This window comes from Oryctolagus cuniculus, chromosome 6 (genome assembly GCF_964237555.1).
Source record: "Oryctolagus cuniculus chromosome 6, mOryCun1.1, whole genome shotgun sequence".
Classification (NCBI taxonomy): domain Eukaryota; kingdom Metazoa; phylum Chordata; class Mammalia; order Lagomorpha; family Leporidae; genus Oryctolagus; species Oryctolagus cuniculus.
In genome coordinates this window covers 71,270,684-71,294,123 of record NC_091437.1, presented here as the reverse complement: position 1 = coordinate 71,294,123, position 23,440 = coordinate 71,270,684, and the positions used below count along the sequence as shown (strand labels likewise).

Sequence of the window (23,440 nt, the reverse complement as noted above, 5' to 3'; positions counted from 1 at the left end):
CCCAAGCACTTGGGCCATTCTTCACTGCCCTCCCGGGCCACAGCAGAGAGCTGGACTGGAAGAGGGCAACCGGGACTAGAACCCAGCATACATATGGGAAGCCGGCACCGCAGGCAGAGGAATAACCAAGTGAGCTAGGGTGCAGGCCCCTCCACCCTTGATTTTCTGGAGCACATCTTCTGGCAGGTTCTGAGCAATGGCATACAGAAGCGTTTTTGATGCTTGGCATCTCTAACTATGCTTTGATCTTACTGTCCTGTAATGTAGGATTGAAAACATGTATGTACTTTTAGGTTGGAAATGGTTTTTCCCAAGTTCTGAAGGCACTGATGCATTGTCTTTCAGCTCAAGGATTTTGTGAGTCAGGCTGAAGCTTCTCATTTTTGATCTTTGAAGGTTTTGGTGTTGCTAGTGGTTTTCAGCAGTTAATTGGGACGTGCTTTGGTATGTTTTTCTGCTTAGCGTTTGTCAAGTGTTTTGGATCTGTGGGGTTCTAGGTGTCGCCAGGACCACCCCCAGGTTTGCTCATCTGTAGGACACTGGAGATGTGGTGTAGAGGCATCTCAGGGCTATAGGGAAAGGAGAGGAAGCTGTGTCATCAATTCCCCATGCTCGTCTCCCAGTAGATTCACCTAACATGGACAAGCTATGGAAGTTGTGCTCTTCTTGGAGAGCTCTAGCTATTCAATGGGCAGGTTTTGACTGGGGCTCCTACTCGGTGTTCTCTCTTCCTACCCTGTCCTAGAATCCCAGGCTTCCAGAAGGCAAATCCATATCAGTATAAACTGTACATTTTCGCAGTTTCGGCATACATTGTCCAATGTCTGTTCATTTGTCTAAATAGGAACATGAGATATCTTTCCCATGATCATGGCATATATTTAGAGCACCTGTGGTTTCTGTGGTAGTGTTTTACCATGACCACTAGACTGATCTTTGGTTTTCTTGGCTCAAGTTACTCCTTTAGTACATTATTTGTATTTTAATTGTTTTCAAGATATATTTATTAAAGGCAGAGTTACAGGGAGGCTGGGAGAGTGAGAGAGCGACCTCCAATCTGCAGGTTCCCTCTGCAAATGGCTGCAATGGCTGGGAGTGAGCCGATCGAAAGCCTACAAGTGTGCAGGGGCCAAACCATTTGTGCCAAACCCTACTGCTTTCCCAGGCCATAGCAGAGTACTGGATCAGAAGAGGAGCAGCCGGGCCTCGAACAGGCGGCCCCATGGGATGTCGGCACTGTAGGCATCACCTTTCCCTGCTATGCCACAGTGGCAGCCCCTGTGCTTTCATGTTTGAAAGAATTCTGACTCATTGGTTGGAAGGCAGAGACACAGAGATGTTCCAGCTGCTGGTTCGGTCCCCAAATACTTGAGTCAAGTACAGTGTCTCCAACGCAGCATGTGTCTCCAACCTGCGGGGCAGGGACCCAGGTGTTTGAAATATCACTTCCTGTCTCCCAGGCTGTATGTCTCTCCCTGGCCATTAGCAGGGAGCTGGGTAGGAAGCAGAGCAGCTGGGACTCAAACGGGCACCCATGTGGGATGCCTTTGCTGCAGGTGGATACTTCACCTGAATACATACAAATCTCTGTGTATATATATGTATACATCGATGAAATTTTTGTCAGTGTTGGCTTCCCAAGATTGTGCACTTTTATTATGTGCATTTCCCACTGAATCTCACAGGGAATTCTCTCTAGTGACTAGGGCTGAGTTGTGTTCTTGGGACATTTTGCTGGTCACTGGTGACACACATCATTTGGAAAACACTGTATAGAGGGGACCACCATCTGAGCCTAAAGGGCCCTAAGCAGCAAACTCCCAAAGCTCGTGGGAGCAAGTGTAGAAGCAGTGAGAGCGTTGTTCTCGCCAGATACCGATGGATGTATGAATTGCGCTTCAGAACAGACCCTGAGGGACTCTCTCCACGAGACAGCATGGGGCTCCATGTAGGAGCCTCAGAACTGAAAGAGCACTCATGGTGTGGCATCCTTGCATGGGGAGACACACCCCTCTCGAATCTGCATGAATGTCTTTGTCTGTGGATCTAGAGAATGGTCTCTAATTAGCAGGGCAGGGAAGGGATAAAGAGGAAGAAGGACACTCATGGTCTACCATGTATACTACTTTAATGAAAGGCCTAACCAACTGGTACTAATCATGGTGAACTATATACATAGGAAAATCTAGGAGGAATCCGTGAAATTGGTGATGATGTGACCACCCATCTGAGAGAGGGAGGCCAGTCTCCCAGGCACTGGGTTGTTGCTTGGTCGGCGGGGAACGGAGCGAGTGTCACGGTGCAGTCCCCGAGCCCACAGATGAACTCTGCAGCCCCCACTCTCTGCCTGCATGGGGGACTCAGTCATGCTGATGTTCTCCAAGGCCTGATGTTCTTGGCCTTGAGGATGAGGTGGACATTCTAGCAGAGGGGCTGGAGTAGGAAGGACAGGTTGTAGCTGCAGGACACAGAAGCAGCCATGAGTGCACTCTTGCTCATCTCAGGCTCCCTCCAGGGCCCGCCCTGCAGCCGCAGTCCTGGAGCCCCGCACTGCCCATGGGTAAGGCCCTCTGCTGACCAAGGAGCCATGGGTAGCCCTCTCCTCAGTGCACAACAGGAGAACCTTCCCCATCTGCCACCCTGGACATCCCGCAATCCCTGCCCAGCACTCACCTCTTAGTGTCACTGAGCCTCTCCATGGATTGGAACCACAGTGCAAACTCTGCGTCGCGCAGCAAAGTATATTGACTGGCTGCCACCTGGAGCCGCTGCATTTCTTGGAGAACTTTTATCTCCTGGGGCAAGAGGGGCAGAGAGGATGCTGACAGGCCTGCACTGGGACTGCTGGAGGGGCAGACTGTGGCAGGGGCAGGGGGCTGGCCTCTGGGTCTTTTAGCTAGAGAAGCCTTCCCTGGCCATCCCTTCCAGGCTCCAAGCTGTCTTCTGAGTAGCATACACACAGCCCCTCGCCCAGGAAGGAAGTTCTCCTGGATTCCAGTCCCTTAGCCACAGCCTCCCTAGGGATGCTCTCCTCCTTCTGTGTGTATCCATCCCAGTGGAGAGAGCAGACAGACACGCATGGGCTGGAGCCTGGGCTTTCTGCCCAGGGCATCTCTGACCCCTCCATCCCCTCTGTGCCTGGAAGATAGGGCAGAGCTGCTCACCTTTGTCATTTTCAGCATGTTGTTTTTTCCCTGGAAGGCAGAGTCCATCAGAACAGCCCCTGGCCTGTGACTAGCCCCTGGCCCTCCCCTCTGGGTAAGAGGAAGGAAAAGAAGGTGTCCCTGGGACAGGCTGTTAGCTCTGCAGAAGGGGACATGGTGGCTGAGGCTCAGGGAACTGCTGTCCCAACCATGTCTGATGGCAGGCAGGGAAAGTGAGGCCTGGGAATGGATGGGTGCACTGAGGCATGTGGGTGCTGCCTGACCTCACAGGGGCCCAATTTCTCTCCTTCCCTTGGGTGCTACCCAACTCAGAGGCTGAGCAGGCTCAGCCAAGACCTTGTGCAGCTTTGCAGTCAGGGACTCTGGCTATGCAGCTTTAACCGTTGGGGGACAGGGGTGGGCACCTGGTTGCAGGCTCCCGCACTCAGAGGGGATATGCAGGTGAGCCCTCCTCCCTGGGACAGCTTGTGAGGCCTCCGGAGACATGGGCAGCAAGGAGCTGGGGGCTGAGAGCTCAGCCCAGGACCCTCCCCCCAAGCCTCAGGGTCCTGGAGCCTGCCCCACCCATGGCAAGTTCACTCACATCTACGAAGTCCTTCATGGCGATGTCCAGCCTATCCAGATACATGATGAAAGTGCCAAGGAAGGGGACGGCTCCCTGTGCCATGAGGTGGTGGTGGTGGTGAGCAGCTGTTCTCAGGTGCCACCAAGGCCCGGCCCCTGAGATGCACTCCACCCCAGCTGCTGGAGCCCTGGCCACATTCCCCATTGGGAAGCTCCCCGCCCCTAAAGTGCCTTTCCCAATTCTCCCTGCATCCAGCCAACTGCCTCTAGAATCGGACAACCCTGGGAGCCCTGATGGCATGATAACAAGTCAGCTTGTGGGGTGCCAGCCCCAGCTCAGGCCCAAGTCTGCTGGGAGCCCTTCAGCTCAGGCCCTCAGCTCTGGTCTCTCAACTGGGGTCTCTCAGCTACTGTGGTGATGGGCGTGGGCAAACAAGGGAGGCAGAAGGCCCTGCTCCCTTGACATGGGCCCCCAGTGGGAGACAGGAGCCCCTGCCCCCCCCTCCCCAGGCACACTTGCCTTCTTCTGCAGCCGCTGCCGCATCTGTGTTCTCTGGGGGTTCTGCTCCCGGGCAGGCAACCTGCAGATCGCCATCTGCCAGGGTCAGGGTCACGTTCAGGGAGATAGTCCTTTCCTGACCGGCCCACATTTGTGCAAACCACCTTGAGCCCTGCATGTCTGGCTCACTTCCATTGGTATAATGCCCACCCTGCACTCCCCTCCTCCCACAACGTGCTCTGTATGGATTCATGCAGCTCCCACTGGGAAGGTGGCTTTGGGGGATTGACCACGCCTCCCTGTGCCTGCTCCTCAGCTGGAGAGGGTGCTGGCCTCCCCTCCCACCTCAGGTCCCCCTTGCGCTAAGGATCCTTTGACTGACCTGTGCCTCAGCGTGTCCCTGAGAGGAAGCCAGGCCCAGCACCCCATACCCTGCCTCCCTGGATGCACATGAGGCTCCCTGTGCAGACTGAGAGACAGGCTCATGCTGCTTGCTTCTCTCCTCGAGAAGACAGAAGTTCTGCTCCCAGGGCAGCCAGTAAGACCCAATGCTTGGCATCCCACTCGACTGCTCAGCCCCTGGCATTCCCAAGCTGTGCAATGTGTGGGGCAGGCTTGGCAGCCCTCCCCATGGAAGGCTGCAACAGAGAACCCTGTAGCAGGCCTGGTTTCCAAAGGACCTCTAGGGCCCCAGCACAGATGGAAGGAAGCCCTTGCTGCCGCATCCACCTCACAGCCTGGGGGAAGCAGGAACAGCATGGGAGCCAGAGACCTGTGGGTGCTCACAGCCCCCTCTGAGAGCCAAGCTGCTCTCGCTGCAGCCCATTCCCATTGCCCTCTGAGCCCGACTGCATCCCACGACCTGTGAACACAGCCCTCTCTTGGCCTGTTGTCCTAGCAGGCACACCCCAGGTTTTCTTTTCAAGCACACTTTCAGTGACACCAAAAGCTCCCCTCTGCCCTGATGCCCTTACAGCCACACCCCTTCCCCTCCTGCCAAGCCCTCACCCCTGTCCCTGAGCCCCCACTTTACCTTCATGGGCACATCTCTGTTGACTTTATTGTCCTGTGTGCAAAGACGCTGAAATTTCCTGGCACTTTTTCTGTTGTGAGGGGAAAACCAGGAGATATTTGGATGGAATGGTGAGGTGGTGGATCAAACCCCTTTGGTTTAAGAACAAAGATCAGAGGATCCACCCTGCCTGGTAGTATCTTCTGTTTTGATTGTGTGTGTGTATGTGTGTGTGTGTGTGTGTGTGTGTGAGTGTTTACAGAGTTGGAGTGCCCAGGCAGGTCCAGTGCTGCGTGGTGCACAGGCGCAAGTATGTAGTTTGGAAGCCACATGTGCCTGACTAATGGAAATGTCATCCTGAGGCAGAAACCCAGTCCTCATGTCCCAGGGCCGCTGAAAGATGGTGCTCCCCACCCCTGCCCCCGGCAGTCCACGCCTCTCCCTGTGTCCCAGGATACCAGCCTCTGTGAGTCTTGGAGGATTAGTGCTTAGGCCCGAGGGTAGTCCCGGGTCCACCAGGTGCTTTGAGGGATGCACACCCACCTGGAGACTTCTCCCCACGTTGTTTTCAGCTGGCGTACCGGGTGGCTCTGCAGAGCGCAGAGGATGGTGTGGACCGAGCAGTAGTTCCGGAGAGCCAGGCACTCCTAGGGCAGGGAGCGGATGAATGGCAGGTAGGTGGCTTGGAGCCCCACCTGAGCCAGGCTCAGCCAGCTGTGCTGACATCCCCCTCATGCATCAGAGAGTTGGCCAGGGAGCCAGAGCAGGTCAGTGATGGGACCCCCTTGAGCCACGCTCACATGGGCTAGATTGGTTTCAACCCATGTCAGGGGCCTAGGCGGGAAGTGAGCATGTAGTTCTGGGACAAGTGAGTGAGATCAGGCCACCTCGTGGATCCCAAGAGCCCAGGGATTGGGCAGGATCTGTGACCACAGACTGTACACCTGAGAGCTGAGGAAGCAAAGTGGCACGTCCCTGCCGTGCAGAGAGGGAGCCCCTGGGACAGCCTCAGCTTACCTTGGCCACCTTGATCCAGTGTTCCACCACGCGGGCCCTGTCCTCTGCCTTCATGCTGGGGTCCCCCAAGCACGTGGTAGTAACACAATGGGCCACGTGGTGGTAGTGGATGATGACAGCGAGAACAGTAGGGGGCAGCTGCGCATTGACCTCCTTGTTCTGCTGGATCCGGATGGAGCTGTGGCACTGATAGGGGACCACATTCTGGAAGAGCTCCTGGGGGCAAGAGGGTATCCCATGGGCACAGCCAGCCTAGCTCGAATGCAGTGAAGCCCAGCCACCCCGGCAAGTGACAGTGCTCGAAGCTGCAGCTCAGGTAGTTTGGCATGCAGCTCCCCAACATGGGAGCAGCTGGGCTATGTGTTCTGCCACTGAGGTCGCCTCGCTCCTGCCAGCCCAGATCCCAACCCTCCCAAGCCTTGAGGAAAGAGACAGAGGTGTGTGCTCCCAGGCATCCCGCCCAGTATCTCATCCTTCTGCTCTTGGCATCTGCCCTGGAGTCCTTGTCCCTGTGCCAGTGCTGCTCCCTGTGAAAACTCCAACAAGGTGCTTGCTGTTTGGGATATGTGTGCTAGGACCCAGGACATCTGTGGCATCGCAGGCAGATGGGAAGGCAGTGGGTGGACCTGGATGCCCTCCACCTAGGCCCGTCCAGTGCCCTGTGGGTCAGATCCAGCCCTACTTTCTGCCAGGCCCATGTCAGTTGATCTGCAGAGTCACTGTGCAGCTGGTGTGGTTTGGGTGCCCTCTCTGCCAGCCATGGGAGAAAGGCAGCCTTGGGAGTGAAGACATTGGTCCAGTCACATAGGTGGTGGGACCTGAAGCCTGAACTGCAGCCAGGGCACTGGATTTTGGTCGGGGCAGCTGTGGGGAGGCTGGTGCCAAAGGGGTGTTCGGGCCTGGCCCTGCCGAGACAAGCCCGCTGCTCACCGCGTCCATCAGTGTGAACTGTTCCGCCAGCAGCTTGGCGGGGAATGTGGTGATGCTAGCCATCTTGCGAGGCTGGTTGTTTGCAGGTCCCGGACATGCGCAGGAGACTTTGATAGTTGTCTTTGGTGCTGATTCTGTGCATGGTGGCAGCCTCAGTTTTGAAATGGATCCTGTCTCCAGAAGAGGTTCTAGCTCTGTGAGCAGTGGGGGATCTGGCTCTAAAGCCAGTGTTTGGCATGACTGCAGCCTGGCAAATAGAGCAGGAGCTGGGAGAAGAGAAAGGGTCAGCAACATCAAGCACTTTCCAATGGCCTCTCAAAAGCCAGGCGCGATCCCATTGCCTCTAAAGGGGCTCCAGCCCCAAAGCCCACCGAGATAATCTCGCGGAGTGCAGTGCATCTTACCGACTGCTTCTGCCTGTGTGGGATTTGGGTAGGCCATCCTGACACGCAGAAAGCACGCATGGGTCTGCAGGTCTCCTCTGGGCAAGCGGACCTGCTTGGATCCGACCTTCATCTTGAGAAGCGGGAGATCCGTGCGATCGCAGAATTCGGCCTTGTACTTGGCTTTGCAGCTTTGCAAACAGGAAGCCATGTTCCTGGGGAAGGAGAGTGGGCAGCAGAGTCAGACTTGACCTTACCCTGCTTGCTGCCCTTCCAGGACTCCCTGTGTGGGGTGGGGCACGGAGCCTGCCGGTGAACTCTAGCTTCTTAAAGACAATGCCATGCTTTGCTGTTTTCCAAGGCGATTTCTTGACTGTGAATCCCAAGAGTTAGAGAGAGAGAGGGAGAGACACACACCGGGGCAGAGGTCTTGCATCCACTGCTTGACTCCCCGGATGGGCAGTGGACAGCACTGGGCCAGGCTCATGCGGGGAGTGAGGAGCTCCATCCAGGTCTCCCACATGGGTGGCAGAGGTCCAAATGCTTGGACCATGTTCCCCTGGTTTTCCCAGACCCCCGAGCAGGGTCCTGAATCTGGACTGCAACAACAGGGACACCAACCAACACCCACAAGGGATTCTGGCATTGCCGGCAGTAGCTTTCCTTTGGATGGCTTCCTTCTCATGTTCCTTTCAGTGCCTTCCCATTCATTCCCATGGTTTTCTCAGGTGGAGGCCCCTAGGCTCTGGCTCTGAGCAGACTTGGGAGTAGGTTGCTCCTGGGATGGTGGGTTGGGTTGGGTGGTCAGGGAGGGTAGGCAAAGCTGGAAGCAACTGCCCTGGGCATGGCTATGTGGGTGTTGTCTGTGAGCCCCAACATGCCCGCTCCTCTGCAGAACGTATCTGCTCCTATCCATAGCACTGCTCTTCAGCACTTCCTTTGCATGTGGTGGGGCCAGAAGTTGGAGTTGCACCTACTGTCTGCCTCTGCCTTGCCTCAGCCCTCATTTTCCTGCCACTCTTTCGAGTGACAGAAGGCCACATCTGCACACCAACCTCCCCGCATCTTAGTGGGACATGGGGTTCTCCTTGTGATCAGAGTAGGGGACGTTGCAGCTACTCCCAGAGGAGGTTGGCAAGCCTCAGCTCTGCCGCTGCAGGACAGGACTTGTATAGGATCTCGGCTGTGAGGGTCGGATTCCCCACAACTGTGAGGCCCTTGAATGCTTTGTTCACTGGATTTGTGGCAAGTGTCTGGAAAAGTGCACAAGGGAAAGGCTTCCCATATATATGTAGAGTGAATGATTCCTTGCAGACCTGCCAGGTCGATGAGGGGTCTGGGCAACTGCTACCAACCCTGAGGGCAGCTGTTCTGTGCATATATCAAGGACAGGAGCAGCTGGAACAAGTAGGAAATGTGGCCGGTACGAAGGCATAGCAGCTTCCAATGCCCCTGCCCACATGTGATACTGGCAAGCCATATCAGGGTTGGCCAGTTCAAGTCTTGGCTGTTGTTCTTGGTGTCCAGCTCCCTGCTAATGAGCCTGGGGAAGTGCCAGATGATGGCCTAAGTAGTTGGACCCCTGGCACCCCTGAGGGGGCCAGATAGAGCTTCAGGCTCCTCAGCCCGGCTTCCCAGAGCCCTGCTTTTTGCAGCCATTTGGGGAGTGACCCAGCAGATAGAAGGACGCATTCTCTCTTTCTCTCAGTCTAACTCTGCCTGTGAAAGAAAACATTTCTGATTCTTGAAAAAGGAGAAAACAGGATTGCCATCTGGGAGGTTTTCCAACCATAGAGGCACATGGCCGGTTCCCACCTGAGTAGAGACATTGGTTCGTGAGGGTGCAGAGAAAGGAAATCAAGAGGTGTGACGCAATGTGCCAGTAGCCCTGTCCACAGAGAAAGGCACCCGTTCCATGCCCGCCATGTCTTAAGTCGCTTAGGTCATCTAAAACATGTAAGATTCATCTCTGCATCACCGCAGTGCTGAAAGGCAGCTACCCACCTGTCGAATATCTGGTCTAAGTAATACGGAATGGTGGAGAAGTCGCTGTATGTACACAGGAAGGTGTTGAAGTAGCAGATCCTTTTTCCCAGGGGGCCCGGGACCAGGGCATCCAGCAGCATCTCTTTAGTGTCTGGCTGTAGGGTCCGCATGGCACAGACCTCTGCCAAGTAGAGCATGGACCCATTTCCATACTAGGGAGGACCAGAAAGGACGTGAGTCAGTGGCAGTTCCAGGGAGCACAGGGGAGCAGACACCCGGGTTGGGAGAAAACCCCAGTTGGGGCCAAGAGGCTGAACAGGGACTGAGGGATGAGAAAGTCCTGCGAGGGGGCCAGCAGTGAAAGATGATTCCGTGCCCCTTGGGGGAGCTAGAAATGAGGGCAACTGTGTGATTTGCTTTGCCACCAGACTGCAGAATGGAAACAAGTGGGCGGAGTAGGATATGAAGCCCCAGGGGAGGCTAGATCCTGAAAAGAGCCATAGTCAGAGGTGTCTGCCTGTGGCGTAATGACCACAGGCGTTCTGCCAAGTGACCTGACTTGAGGCATTACAACGACACATGTGTAGAGCCAGTCCCCAGCCAGCCTGGTCCTTGGAGTTTGTCCTCAGCAGGGCATCACTGCCTTTTCAGAGCCGAATTGTGGCCCCCATCCCCAACACACACGTGGGGTTGTTCTGACACCAAAGCACTTGAGTGTGACTGCTGCAGTTGGGCCAGTAGTCCGCAAGGAGGTGATTGACCTTACCCCCAGAAATGGCGTGGGCCCCATCCCATTACCTTGCTGTGCTCATTGGCAGATGCGACAGGGGCACAGAGAAGCCCAGGGGAGCATAGGAAATGAAACTGGGGATGGAGATGGCAATGAGCCCTCCTGAGAAATCACCTTGGCCATGCCCTGACATGCAGCCACCAGAAATGGGAACAGCGACTCCTGTTGGGAGAGCTGCCCAACCTGGGCTCCTGTGCTTTGAGCAGCCTAGCTGACTGTGCTCCGTGAGAGACAGTGAGTCTGTGTCCTACAGCACCGCTGCCGTGGCAATGCAGCTGAATCCCAGTGCTTCCCAGCAGCCATGCAAGTGTGGCCACAGGGGCAATGTCATCCCATGGAATAGAACAGGTGGGGGCCAGGCTCCAGTCCTGTGTGGTATCTTCACCCTTTTGGTTGAACCCTCTGCCCTTTTGTGTGGGAAAACCTTCCTGGTAGGATCACTGAGTCCTAAAGCTTGGAGAAGACCTGGAAGGCAGTGGAGCTGACTAAGGACTGCACAGGATTCTTGGACTAGGTGGGCAAACATTCAGCACCATGGCCACACACGATGCTTGTGTGAACAGGGAGTTTCCCAACACCCAGTTGCCAAGGGGCTGAGATTTCTTTGAGAGTGGGATGGGGGTCAGTCACTGAGTGGGAGATCACGAGGCCAAAAGCCAGGGGCGTTCCTCCCTTCAGGATGTGGTTCTAGGCACACCGTGGTCATCTCGTGCCCCAACATGTGGGTACTCCTGGGCCCCTCGCTCCCTCCACACCGGCATTAGCCACGTTGTTGGCCTGACTCACGTGTCCATTGACGATGCCTGTGGCTTCCTCATATGTTCTGTCTGTGGACTCGAGTGTGGAGCTCTGCAAAGAGAGTGTGTGGCAGCCCAGACCGGAGGCATCAGTGTCGTGCTTGGCTGTCCCCACAGAGAATAATTCCCCCCATGAGGCATTCTGTTACCCAGGTCGGGAAAGTAAGGGCCTCTGTACCCTTGTGCAGCCAGAGAGGTCTCCAGAAGACAAGAGGAGGTCCCCCAACACCCACTTGCCCAACCAGCTGTCCACAAAATAGGGTATGAACACGCAAGACACAGGAGGCTCCAACACGTGAATCGTGTTGCTGGGCAGCAAGAGCCCCTCTTCTTCTGCCACTGTCATGGTGAAGGGAGGGGCAAAGAAGACCCAGATGGGGTCACAGGTGATCCCCTGCCAGGACGGGCCTGTTCCGCTACCTGGGGCTGCCTCCTGGGCTGTTCTGTTCCCTGGGGTGGCCTTGCAGTAAGAGGCCACAGACACCCCGTGTGAGAGCGGAGCCAATGTCTCAAGCGCCGGAAAAGGCCAGAGCCTGGCAACGATTGGCAGCAACGAGAGAACATGGTCTTCTCCTGAACGTCTCCCATCAAGTGAGCTGCTAAGGACTGTTGCTATCAGAGTGTAAGTTCTATCACCAAGGAAGTGAGGTCACATCTTCAAAGTTCCATTCTGTGGAGCCTTTCCCTTAAGAAGATATGCCAAGGCCCCTCTGGGCTGCTGCCACAATATCATCCCCTTAACTGTACACAAGGAGACAAACACAGTGCCATTCCTCAGCTCCCTCAAGAGACTTGAATGTAGACAGGGCCCTAAGCCTGCGGACAGACAGACAGCTGGGTCCCAAACCTCCTTTTCGTATCATTTCCAAACACTCTAGCATGTTCCTTCGGGAAAACCCCTAAGAAACAAGCAAGGTATGGAGACCCATGAAAAGCCAAGGTTAGGGACCCAACAGACTCTAAACTGCATCTTGAGTCGTGGATCCTGCCCCTTCGGGAGATGTTGAGGTCACAGCTTAAAGCGCATCTTCCCCGAATACGGGTTCAGTGTCTCTGGCTATGATAGCAGCCATGTCCAAGAACTCCAGGAGAAGGTGAGAGAGCTCACCTGAAAGCCATGTCCCCAAATTGGCATCAGATCTCCCATCTTCAGCATGCAGGGCCCCAGAAACAGGCCACCTTATCGATAGAGCAAAAGACCTCACAGAAAATCACTAGGGCTGGGGGATCAAATACTGGCTAGGAAGCTTCATTGTGACCACAGAGAGTGGCATCCATTTGAAAATAGGTCTGAGCTCATTCAAATTGTCCAGCCTCTTTAGAAGAGTGCAATACTAAGGATGCCTGAGGAAATAGACTCCTTCCAGGTCTGGTTTGCTTGGTGTTTTATGAAAGAATCTCAGAGGACATGGGTGAAATCATTTTCCTCGCTAGGGAGTCAAGTGAGGGACTTGGCATTAGACTTAGCTTGTAATCCCTAGAGTTTTGGGTGAGCTGCTTTCTTTTCCATGTCCTCCAAGCAATAGGAAGAGCCCTAGTCCTCCCTGCTTCAAGCGATAAGACTGGGGAATTAAGAAAGTCATGAACGAGGCCAGGAGTCATTTGGGTACATTTGTAAGATTTATTTATTTAATTTCAAGTCAGTGTTACAGGGAGGCAGAAGAAGACAGACAGAGATAGGTAGGTAGGTAGGTACGTAGGTAGGTAGGTAGATAGATAGATAGGTAGATAGATAGATAATAGAGTTCTTCCATCCCTTGATTCAGTCCCTAGATGGCCGCAATGATTGGAGCTGTGCCGATGCAATTCCAGCAGCCAGGAGCCTGCTCTGGGTCTCCCAACCGGGTGCCAGAGCCCAAGCATTTGGGCCATCATCCACTGCTTTCCCTGGGCCCAGTAGAGAGCTGGATCAGGAGAGGAGCAGCCGGGACTCAGACCTGCACCCATACAGGACGCCAGCACTGCAGGAGGTGCCTTGACCTATGATGTCGCCATGCCATCCATTGCGCTTTCTGTTTTCAAAGAATTCCTATGTATTGGTTTGAAAGGCAGGGACACAGAGATTTTCCATCTGCTGGTTCAGTCCCCCAAAACTTAAGTCAAATAAAGTGCCTCAGACTCCATTTGGGTCAACAACCTGTGTGGCAGGAACCCAAGGATTTGAATCATCACTGACTGTCTTTCCAGGCTGTACGTCTTTCCCAGGCCATTAGCAGGGAGCTGGATAGGCAGTGGAGCAGCCGGGCCTCAAACTGGTGCCCATATGCGATGCCATTGATGCAGGCGGGCGCTTAACCTACTACACTACAGTGCCAGCCCCTCCTAATGACTTCTTATCTCTCATTTTCTTTTGTGCATCATCTACAGGTATCTACTGACACATTGCAATGGGAATCTATAAACTATTCACACCTATAAACATTTAGTTTAGACTTCCACTTCATCCACATAGAAGCAATGTAGTTCCAAATGACTTGCTACAAAATACACATGAGATCCGTATGTATAGTCATTGCCAGTTCTGTGATTTTACTTTAAATTTCATTCCAAGTTGTAAAAGTGATTTCTATTCCATGGCGGTAGTGAAGATCCTGTATGTGTCTTTTCCTTTTCTCTTACCCTGGGGCGCTTTGCCACTTTTTGGTTGTTCTGTGTTGCTGCCATGTAGTGTCGATTTGCTTCCAGGAGAGGGCAATAGAGCTTCCCTGTCAGGCAGGTCTAATGCTGATGCTGTCCCTTAACTTGTCCATAAGAAGATGTCATTTTGGTTGGAAGTTTATTCCTTCAGTTATGTGAAGATAAGCTTTCACACGCTTCAGGCCTGTAAAGTTTCTTGTGAGAAACCTGATCGTCTTACCGAATTTGTAGATTCTCATGCATCGCTTTTGATAATTCTCTGGGGGAGGATTCAAGACCTAGAATTCTTGAGAAGGAAATCCTGGTCAACTCTGGTAGATGTTCTTCCACTGAAGTCACCAAAGTATCCCTTTCTACCAGTCATGCCTAGAGAGTGATTTTCTACACATCCTGTGCACCCCCACCTTGCGGTGTGCTCTAAAGGTACTGATGGCCTGCTGTGTGTTCAATACCACCTGCTGTACTTTGTTCCTACTTGCTGTGGGGACAGGACATGTCTGGTTCACAGTGGATACTGTGGGGTTTCAGCTGAAGGGGTTTTCGTGTGTTTCACTGGATCAACCTCCCTGTCTCCCTCCTCCCTGCCTGTCTCTCTGGCACTCTGCCTTTCAAACAGTAAAATAATTTGACCAGCCAATCTATAGCAGCAGAGAGGCCCTAGTTCACTGGTGGGTGCAGTCAGAAAAATTTTCCCAAAAGGCTGTATGCAAGTTTATTGAGAGCTTTAGTCCTGCCCACCACCGCCTCGGCCACCATCTAATAGTGAATCACATCACCTGCGAAGCAAGCTCGAAACCCAGTAGTAGCCAGTTTCCAGTCTCCCTTCCCCCAGCAATTGCAACTGCCAATTAGTTCTCGGTCTGTGAGTATGCTCTAGATGTTTCATAGAGCTAGCATTATAAACTATTCTCTGCTGTATCTGGATTCCCTCAACTTGCACCATGGTTTCAAGTTTTGCCTATGCGGTAGCCCGTATCAGTACTTGTATTCTACTTCATGCTGAATTCCATCATACGAGTAGACCATATTGTGTTTATTCATTCATCTACTGATGGACACTGGAGCTGTGGTTGTGTTTTGGCTAGTGTGAATCCTGTGAAGTCTTCTGGGTAAATATTTTTCAAACTTGTTTCCGGTTCTTTTAGATAGCTCGTTGAGAATGCAACTGCAGGTTCATGGTTATTTGAATAGCCTCGAGGTGGTTTGGAAGGGGTATCTATCTCATTGCAGACTTGATTTGTGATGGCCAATGACCAATAATAGTGTGTCCTTTCAATATAGCTCTTGTGCTGTTCGTCTTTGGAGAAATGTCTGTCCTTGCCCTTGGCCATTGTTGAAGTGAAGTTGTGGGTGAACATTGTGATGCTGTGCGTTAAGCCAGTTTTGGGAAAGTGACTTCTCTCCTTTTGCTTGCTTTTCCTAATTTGCTCTCATACAAAGGACTTAGCAGACATCGACTGGAATAAATCATCACTCTTGTGGTGGGCATCTGGTCCAGTGATTAAAGTACCACAAGGGGCATTCATATCCCCTTTTGGAGTCCTTGTTCCTCTGTGCTTCTGATAGAAGAGCCTGCAGATGCACTGTGAAACAGACTATGCCCCAACGGATGACAAAATGCCACACAATTCCAAGACCCAGATTGAAGTGCTGGCTCCTGGCTTTGGCTTAGTCCAGCCAGCCCTGGCTGTTGCAGGATTTGGGAAGTGAACCAGGGAATGGAAACTACTCTGTCTTTCCCTCGCTGTCACTCTACCTTTCTATACTAAATCAAGAAATATGAAATATGAACCCAGAAATCTTCCAAGTAAATCAGGAAAGATATTAAAAAATAAAAATACAATGAGGGTCATTAGGCTTTGGGTGAGTTTGTTTCCTTCTGTGTTCTAGAAAGAGGACCATCATCTTTAAATGATATCAGCATTTAGTCCACCTCTAAAGAACTGAGCAGACTGTGAATTTTGTCTATTTTAGAGAATTCACTGTAGAATAATGGTTGGCTTTGATGGATTCTTCGTTCAGTTTTCTTGAGATGTGGAAACACACACAACACACACACACACACACACATTGACAGACACAAGCAAAGTAACAGAGAGAGAGAGAATCTCTATCCACTAATTCACTCTCCAAATACCCACAACGGTCGTGGCTGGGCCTTACTGAAACCGGGGATTGAGGTCCCTGTCAAACAGGCTCCATGTGGTGTTCAGCTGATTTGCTCTCTGGCCCTTCTGCCTTCAGCCTTGCACCATGTGACAATGCAATAGTAAGACCTTCATCAGACAAAGCATGCTGATGCCCTGATGTTGGACTTCCCAGGCGCTCTAGGTGTGAGAACTATAAATTTCTGATCTTCACAGATTATCCAGTTTCAGGCATTGAGTGTTAGCAACACAAACACAGAAACCACATATGCCCCTATACTTGTGGAGTTAACTCCCAGAAGTGACAGTGCCAGTGCAAATGGCAGATCTACTGTAGAACTCTATTGCTAGATTCCCCTTTGATAGAGGTTGCATGGTTTCGCATGTTCATTACCACTCCTCGAGGAGTGTCTTCTTATTCCAATATATGCTGCCAAGTACTTGAATTGTAGCCAAATGAGAGATGTGCAGTTTCTATTTGCATTGCCCTGCACAGGAGAAAGGTGGCGCTCTTTCCATTGGAAGAAAAGCCACTTGTGTCCCTTTTCCTGTCAACTGTCCTTGTCCTTTGCCCATCTTTCTGTTGGAATGTTGGCCATTTCTCCCTCGTTTCCAAGAACAATGTGTACGTTAGGTTTCTTTCGTTTTGATATACTAGGCAGACCACCTACACTTTCCTAGTTGGTATTTGTTTTTCCTTTATCTTGGTTTGCCATGCATGAATTAAGGTTTGTGTGTGGCTGAATATAACAGCCTTTTCATTTATAACTAACGCATTTTGTTTCCGAGTTGGCAGGGCCTTTGCCACGCTTCCCATCTTAACATTATAAAGGAACAGAGACAGAGAGAGGAGAGGAGCTCCCAACTGCTAATTCACTTCCCAGTCCTGCAAGTGCCTTGAGATGTGCCAGACTGCAACTGGGAACTGGCAATTCCACCCAGGTCGCCCATGTGAATAGCATGGAACTTGTTATAGGAACCATTGTTTCCCCAGAGGTATTTTAGTAAGAAACTGGAGTTAGGCTCCAGAGATGAGTATCAAAACCAGGTACTCTGATATGAGAAATGGGCATCGGAACTCACCATCAAAGCATCTAAGCCATTAGGCTAAATTCCTTCTCAACCCATGTTTCTTTTGTTAAGAGTATCCCTTGACTGTCACACCCTTACTTCCCACTCCACAAAAGCAAGCATCAGCCTTGGATTTGTTGGGAGCGCAGTGCACCCTCTACTACTAGACGAGACAGGAAAATAGACTACTAGATGTCCATAATTTCTTCCCAAGTGGGATCTTCTAGAGAAAAGACGGAAAGAGCGTTGCCCTGGGTGTACAGCAAAGAGCCCCTGTAGACACTGATTTTCTCTACACAGTGCACAGCCAGCCATGGAATCCTGGATTATTTTATTTCCAGTTTTTCCCAGACACCTTTTATGGAAGCTATACCAACTTGATGCATTTCCTAAACACGGCTTTCGGAACATAGTGATTCTCCCACCATACCTAACTTCACAGCAGCCCTCCCACCTCTCTTCCTCCTCTGTCTCCTTTAGGGGCATCTTCTCTGACAGGAGTAGAATTTACCTAGAACTTATTAACAAAACATGACGGGCTGAATACTATACGTATTTGGAAACTTTGGAATGGCATATACTTCTATGAAAAAGAGTGAGCATTTGGAGATGCATTTCACTGAACAATGATGTATTTCCTTTTTGATGTGTTTCTCTATTTGTTGACAAAGAGTAGCTGTACATATTGATGTGGTATAATGTAATATTGCCCTACATGCATACATTTAAATGATCATATTAGGTCATCCGCATCCACCGCTTCCCTATTCAAGGTTTCTTTGTAGTATGTACATTCAGAAGTCTTTCTTCTAGCTTTTGAGAAAAGACTGTATGTTTGGTGAAGTATTATTACCCTACTATGCACTAGAACACCGGCAGGCTTGTTTTTACAACAAACAAGAGATGAAAGTGCTTTTGAATTCAATGAAAGTAAGGCTTTCTGAGATTTGACTTACGTATGTCTATAGTATCTGTTGCGGTGGAGTGAGTTAACTTTGGAGAAGAACCCAAGGGCGGTGTGACTTTTGCGAGCATGAGACATTCTTCTAGCTTATAATCCATAGATGGTGTCATTCACGTGAAAGTGTGGTAGATCTTTGTGACCAAGTGGTACTGTTAACTCACATACCTCAACTCTTTGAGCAGAGAGGTCCTGCATGGGAAGTCAGTGCACAGTGACCCCTGCTGAGAATTTCAGAATTAGCACATCAGCGAACACCTGAGGATCTTGACCTGAGCTGCCTCAGCTGTGGAAGCCTGTGGAATCCACTGACTCCTTCCATATTTAGACAGGGCCACGGGGAAGAGGAAGTTCTTTTGTGCCTTCTGAATAAAGTGTATCCTTTGTGGATGACCACTTCTTTCTCTTGGGGTCTACCCACAGAAGTGCTTCATGGGGAACCCTGTGTGCCACAGTGTTTTGTCTTCCCATGCCTGACATGCTCTCATAGGTGTTTTAGCCACATCAGAATGTCTTCAGGGTTGATTCTGAGCCAGGGTGTTATTTGAGGTCATTGTCATTCTGGGAGGCTGCTATATGCAATACTTCCCATGTTGGAGCATTCAGTCTGTTTTGATTCTTTCTATTATTATTATTGTTATTATTATTGTTATTATATCTGTGCTCTATTTATTAATATCTAGTATCTATTTTTATAGAAAGCTTTTATTTACTAGATAAATTACATAAGTACAGCTTTCAGATTGTAGCTGTTCTTCCCACCTACCTGCCCTCCCACCCCCAAACCACCCCACCCCCTACTCCCTCTCGCATCCCATTCTTCATGAAGATTCATTTTTAATTATCTTTATATAGAGACCAACTCTATACTCAGTAAAGATTTTCACAGCTTGCACCCACACTGACATGCAAAGTGGAAAGTAATGTTTGAAGGCTAGTTTTACCGTGAATTCTCATAGTACACCACGTTAAGGACAGAGGTCCTACAGGAGGAGCAAGTGCACAGTGACTTCTGTTGTTGATTTAACAATTGACACTCTTATTTATGATGTCAGTGATCAGCCGAGGCTCTTGTGACGAGCTGCTAAGGGTATGGATGCCTCTGGAGTTCACAAACTCTGCCCTTGTTTAGATAAGGCCATCCTTCAAGCGGAATTTCTCTCCAGCATTCAGAGAAAGAAGGTACCTCCTTCTTGGATGGCTCCTTCTTTCCCCTGGGATCTCACTCACGGAGATCTTTCATTTCTACTATCAATTGATAATCTATCTCAGCCAGTTCTCCTTTTTTTTCTTGTTGTAACTTGGCCTTAACTCAAAGAATCTTAGGTTGTTCTTCAAACTTGAGGCAAGAGGATTGGACATAAGACATTGCTTTCAGTATTGTCAGAGTTTTGTATCTTTGTGATTGTGGCAAGTAGCATGCTTACAATTTCCTTTAGATAAATGACCGCAGTGGCTGACATACTGATGTGTTTTCTTTTTTCATTGTCAGAAACTCTCACTTCGAAGAGTAACAGTGTGTTGACTGACGTAACTTGGAGTTCCAATGGAAGCGATGTGTCAAATGAAGTGAAGACACACTCTGAATCACATAGGGATAATGGACACGGTTCTAGAATGTAGAGGCTTTGGAACAGGGATATTTTGGGTCCAGAAGATGGGGCCAGTGATGGTAAGTTTCTAATGTTGTCAGAAAGTCAGGTTTTGTTCCATATTGGATTCATTATTGGGTGAAGAATTCATTCTCAAAGTTATTATAGGTTTTGATGTTTTTGTGAGGCTTAGCCTGTGTGCCAAGCCTTTCGAAATGCTTTCTGATGTAATGTTTCTTACAGTAACGACTAAGAGCTAGGACTGGTATTATTGGTAACAACTTGAGTTTGGATGTGTAAACTCTGTTGGGGTTCATTGTTAGATCCCCTTGAGTTCAAAGCCAGTTCTCTGAACTCCTACCGAATGCTACACCCACACTACTGCCTGGCTAACTTGTGGTTATTGGGACAAGACTAGAACAGTGCATGTGTGATGGGAGTGTAACTTTCACCAGTTTTGTTTGCTGTGAGTAGTTTGTGTTGCCTCATGGTTTAGACAGTTGAAAATAGGGTTTCTCAGTCTTGGCACTGTTATCGCTTGGGTCCAGATACCTCTGTCGTGAGGAGGAGGACGTTCCTGTGTGTTGCAGAAAGTTTTAGAGTTTCTCCAACGTCTCCCCAGTACATTACAGTGACAGCATCAGTCCCCATGGACACTCCCAAAGAGGTCTTCTGAGGTGAGGCATCCCCTGAAGGACACACCCCAGTTGATAGACACAGACAAGAATTGTAGAAATCATGTACTTTTCCAAATCTTAAAAGAGATAGCTTAACTAGACTATTTAGACATCTTAATGCACTCAAAGTAAGCTGGTAACTTTTCATCCTCACCGTTCCTATTAGTGACTTACGCTTAATATGAACAAGTTAGATTTGTAGAGACAGCCTCTCTAGAAGATGGCCAATATTCTTTTTTCTTTTGCACTTGGCTGAGTTATTTCCTTTGATATCTGCTGGGTCTTCTGAGCTGAAAATATCCTCCTTTTACAAGGACATTTGGGACTGAGGGCATTCCCTGTTTAGTGGTAAGGAAAATCACCTTAATGATGTGAAGTGAAAAAGATCATGGTTTGTACGAAAGGAGGTAAATACAACATGCACAGTTAGCTAGTTACTTGTACAGGCAATGGAGACTCGGCAAGGGTATCCAAGAGCTAACAAATGTGGTTAACTTTGATTGGGTGGGGTTACGAGATGCGAGAAACCAAGTGACTAGAAAAGAGGCCAGGGATAACTTTTTCACTGTCTGAATGTAGTTTTAACCTTTATTCAGGAACAGGGCTATACTAACTACTGAGAATACAAATAGTTGTAAACCATTTAATGATTTGAAATGAAGTAAGTTGCAACTTGTGCCTTTTTAGGTGAATTGCATTTCCCTGACTGGGAGCTCGACAGGGACAGGGAAGGTGCTGGTGAATGTAACGAGCTTGAAGATGGCAAGGGTGCCGTGGGTCCCTCAGACTGTGCTTCTTGTGCAAGTCGGCAGTCTTTGACGAGTGATGACAGGCTCTCTGAGTTTGCTAAGGTAAGAATGGATCATTTCAGAAACTCCTATTCTTTTATAACATATGTTCATCAAGGCCTTTTGGTGTTTCTCCCACCGTTCCTTCTCAGGGGTCATCCTTTTCACTCTCAGAGCTTTCTTTTGAGCTCCACACCTTGGTCCTTAACTCACATGCTGGTGCTGTGCTTCTCAACATGGGGAAATATGGAGCTCTCTCCCCCCTGACTCTCCACTGCCAACTAGGCAATGAACTTTGGTTGTCCCTCCAGGGCCCTAGTACAGATATGTCAGGGTTTGCTTAGTTGAGTATGCAGCATTTACATCATTGTAATTCCATAAGGACTCTTGATCATCAAGACCAGTGCTAATTATCATGATGCTCTTGAACAATGAGTTGTGTTACTTGGATTTTTTAAAAAAACGTATTGGTGTGAAAGGCAGTGGGGCCCAGAGATTGTCCATCTGCTGGGTTCATTCCCTGAATGCTCGCAGCAGCCAAGGGCTGGGTCAGGCTGAATCCAGGAGCCTGAAACTGCATTTGGGTCTAGCACTCGTGTGCCAGGGCTCCAGGTACTTGAGGATTCTCTGACCACCTCTCTGGGTGCACATGAGCAAGAAGGTGGAATCTGAATTGGAGCCAGGACTCAAACCCATGCCCTCTGCCCTGGGGTGTATGCATCCCCAAGTGGCATCTTGACCAATGCGTGAAACACCTGCTCCCCATATTGACCCTTTCTTAGGTCATTTTGCTGAACATTCATAGAATCCTCATATTTCTTCATTGTCTTACAGTCTCATAAACATTTCTATACTTAACAGACTTTCTCTCAGTTTCATTTTCTTGGTGAATGTTTCCCTACCACCTCCTAGTTGCTCCAATGTGGATTCAAGATGCTTTTCTCTTTGTGGATGTTGTCACCCTGGGGTTTCTGTTCCCCATCATTCTAGGAATGTGTTCACTTCTTTGCTGATGGTGCTCCTTGATCTTGCATTTCATGTTTTCCTCAGAGTTTTTTTTTTTCCACGCTTGATTTTGTAAAAAGTTTTATGTATTTATTTATATTTATTTAGTTGACAGGTAGAGTTATCGACAGTGAGAGAGACAGAGACAGAGAGAAAGGTCTTCCTTCTGTTGGTTCACTCCCCAAATGGCCCCCATGGCCTGCGCTGTGCTGATCTGAAGCCAGGAGCCAGGTGCTTCTTCCAGGTCTCCCATGCGGGTGCAGGGCCCAAGCACTTGGGGCATTCTTCACTGCCCTCCCGGGCCACAGCAGAGAGCTGGACTGGAAGAGGGCAACCGGGACTAGAACCCAGCATACATATGGGAAGCCGGCACCGCAGGCAGAGGAATAACCAAGGGAGCTAGGGTGCAGGCCCCTCCACCCTTGATTTTCTGGAGCACATCTTCTGGCAGGTTCTGAGCAATGGCATACAGAAGCGTTTTTGATGCTTGGCATCTCTAACTATGCTTTGATCTTACTGTCCTGTAATGTAGGATTGAAAACATGTATGTACTTTTAGGTTGGAAATGGTTTTTCCCAAGTTCTGAAGGCACTGATGCATTGTCTTTCAGCTCAAGGATTTTGTGAGTCAGGCTGAAGCTTCTCATTTTTGATCTTTGAAGGTTTTGGTGTTGCTAGTGGTTTTCAGCAGTTAATTGGGACGTGCTTTGGTATGTTTTTCTGCTTAGCGTTTGTCAAGTGTTTTGGATCTGTGGGGTTCTAGGTGTCGCCAGGACCACCCCCAGGTTTGCTCATCTGTAGGACACTGGAGATGTGGTGTAGAGGCATCTCAGGGCTATAGGGAAAGGAGAGGAAGCTGTGTCATCAATTCCCCATGCTCGTCTCCCAGTAGATTCACCTAACATGGACAAGCTATGGAAGTTGTGCTCTTCTTGGAGAGCTCTAGCTATTCAATGGGCAGGTTTTGACTGGGGCTCCTACTCGGTGTTCTCTCTTCCTACCCTGTCCTAGAATCCCAGGCTTCCAGAAGGCAAATCCATATCAGTATAAACTGTACATTTTCGCAGTTTCGGCATACATTGTCCAATGTCTGTTCATTTGTCTAAATAGGAACATGAGATATCTTTCCCATGATCATGGCATATATTTAGAGCACCTGTGGTTTCTGTGGTAGTGTTTTACCATGACCACTAGACCGATCTTTGGTTTTCTTGGCTCAAGTTACTCCTTTAGTACATTATTTGTATTTTAATTGTTTTCAAGATATATTTATTAAAGGCAGAGTTACAGGGAGGCTGGGAGAGTGAGAGAGCGACCTCCAATCTGCAGGTTCCCTCTGCAAATGGCTGCAATGGCTGGGAGTGAGCCGATCGAAAGCCTACAAGTGTGCAGGGGCCAAACCATTTGTGCCAAACCCTACT

The 23,440-nt window shown here is 50.0% G+C and overlaps 1 protein-coding gene and 1 long non-coding RNA gene across 53 annotated transcripts in view; one reads left to right on the top strand and one right to left on the bottom strand.

The window, feature by feature from the left end:
- LOC138850245 (uncharacterized) overlaps nt 1-23,440 on the top strand; it is a 514,649-nt gene that overhangs the window by 156,244 nt on the left and 334,965 nt on the right. For 48 of the 50 annotated variants that reach the window (XR_011389934.1, XR_011389944.1, XR_011389950.1 and 45 more), the window contains 2 exons: nt 19,451-19,630; nt 20,915-21,078. This is a non-coding gene — a long non-coding RNA (uncharacterized lncRNA). The remainder of the gene's footprint in view (nt 1-19,450; nt 19,631-20,914; nt 21,079-23,440) is intronic. The other 2 variants (XR_011389979.1, XR_011389973.1) reach the window with 2 other exon arrangements.
- LOC138850231 (ral guanine nucleotide dissociation stimulator-like) lies at nt 2,465-11,740 on the bottom strand. 3 transcript variants are annotated; one of them, XR_011389927.1, is made up of 6 exons: nt 11,563-11,740; nt 9,574-11,194; nt 7,591-7,784; nt 6,257-7,452; nt 5,261-5,886; nt 2,468-4,323 (listed from the first exon to the last, which is right to left on the bottom strand). XR_011389927.1 is itself a non-coding variant. In XM_070076539.1 (6 exons), exons 1-5 carry the CDS (start codon nt 11,728-11,730, stop codon nt 6,956-6,958), a joined length of 1,116 nt encoding a protein of 371 aa, XP_069932640.1. In that variant the 5' UTR covers nt 11,731-11,740; the 3' UTR covers nt 5,783-5,886; nt 6,257-6,955. The 3 variants fall into 3 exon arrangements, 1 of the variants encoding a protein (XP_069932640.1); XM_070076539.1 differs by lacking the exon at nt 2,468-4,323 and having other exon boundaries at nt 5,783-5,886; nt 9,574-9,767; nt 11,132-11,194; XR_011389926.1 differs by lacking the exons at nt 9,574-11,194; nt 11,563-11,740 and having other exon boundaries at nt 2,465-4,323; nt 7,591-8,666.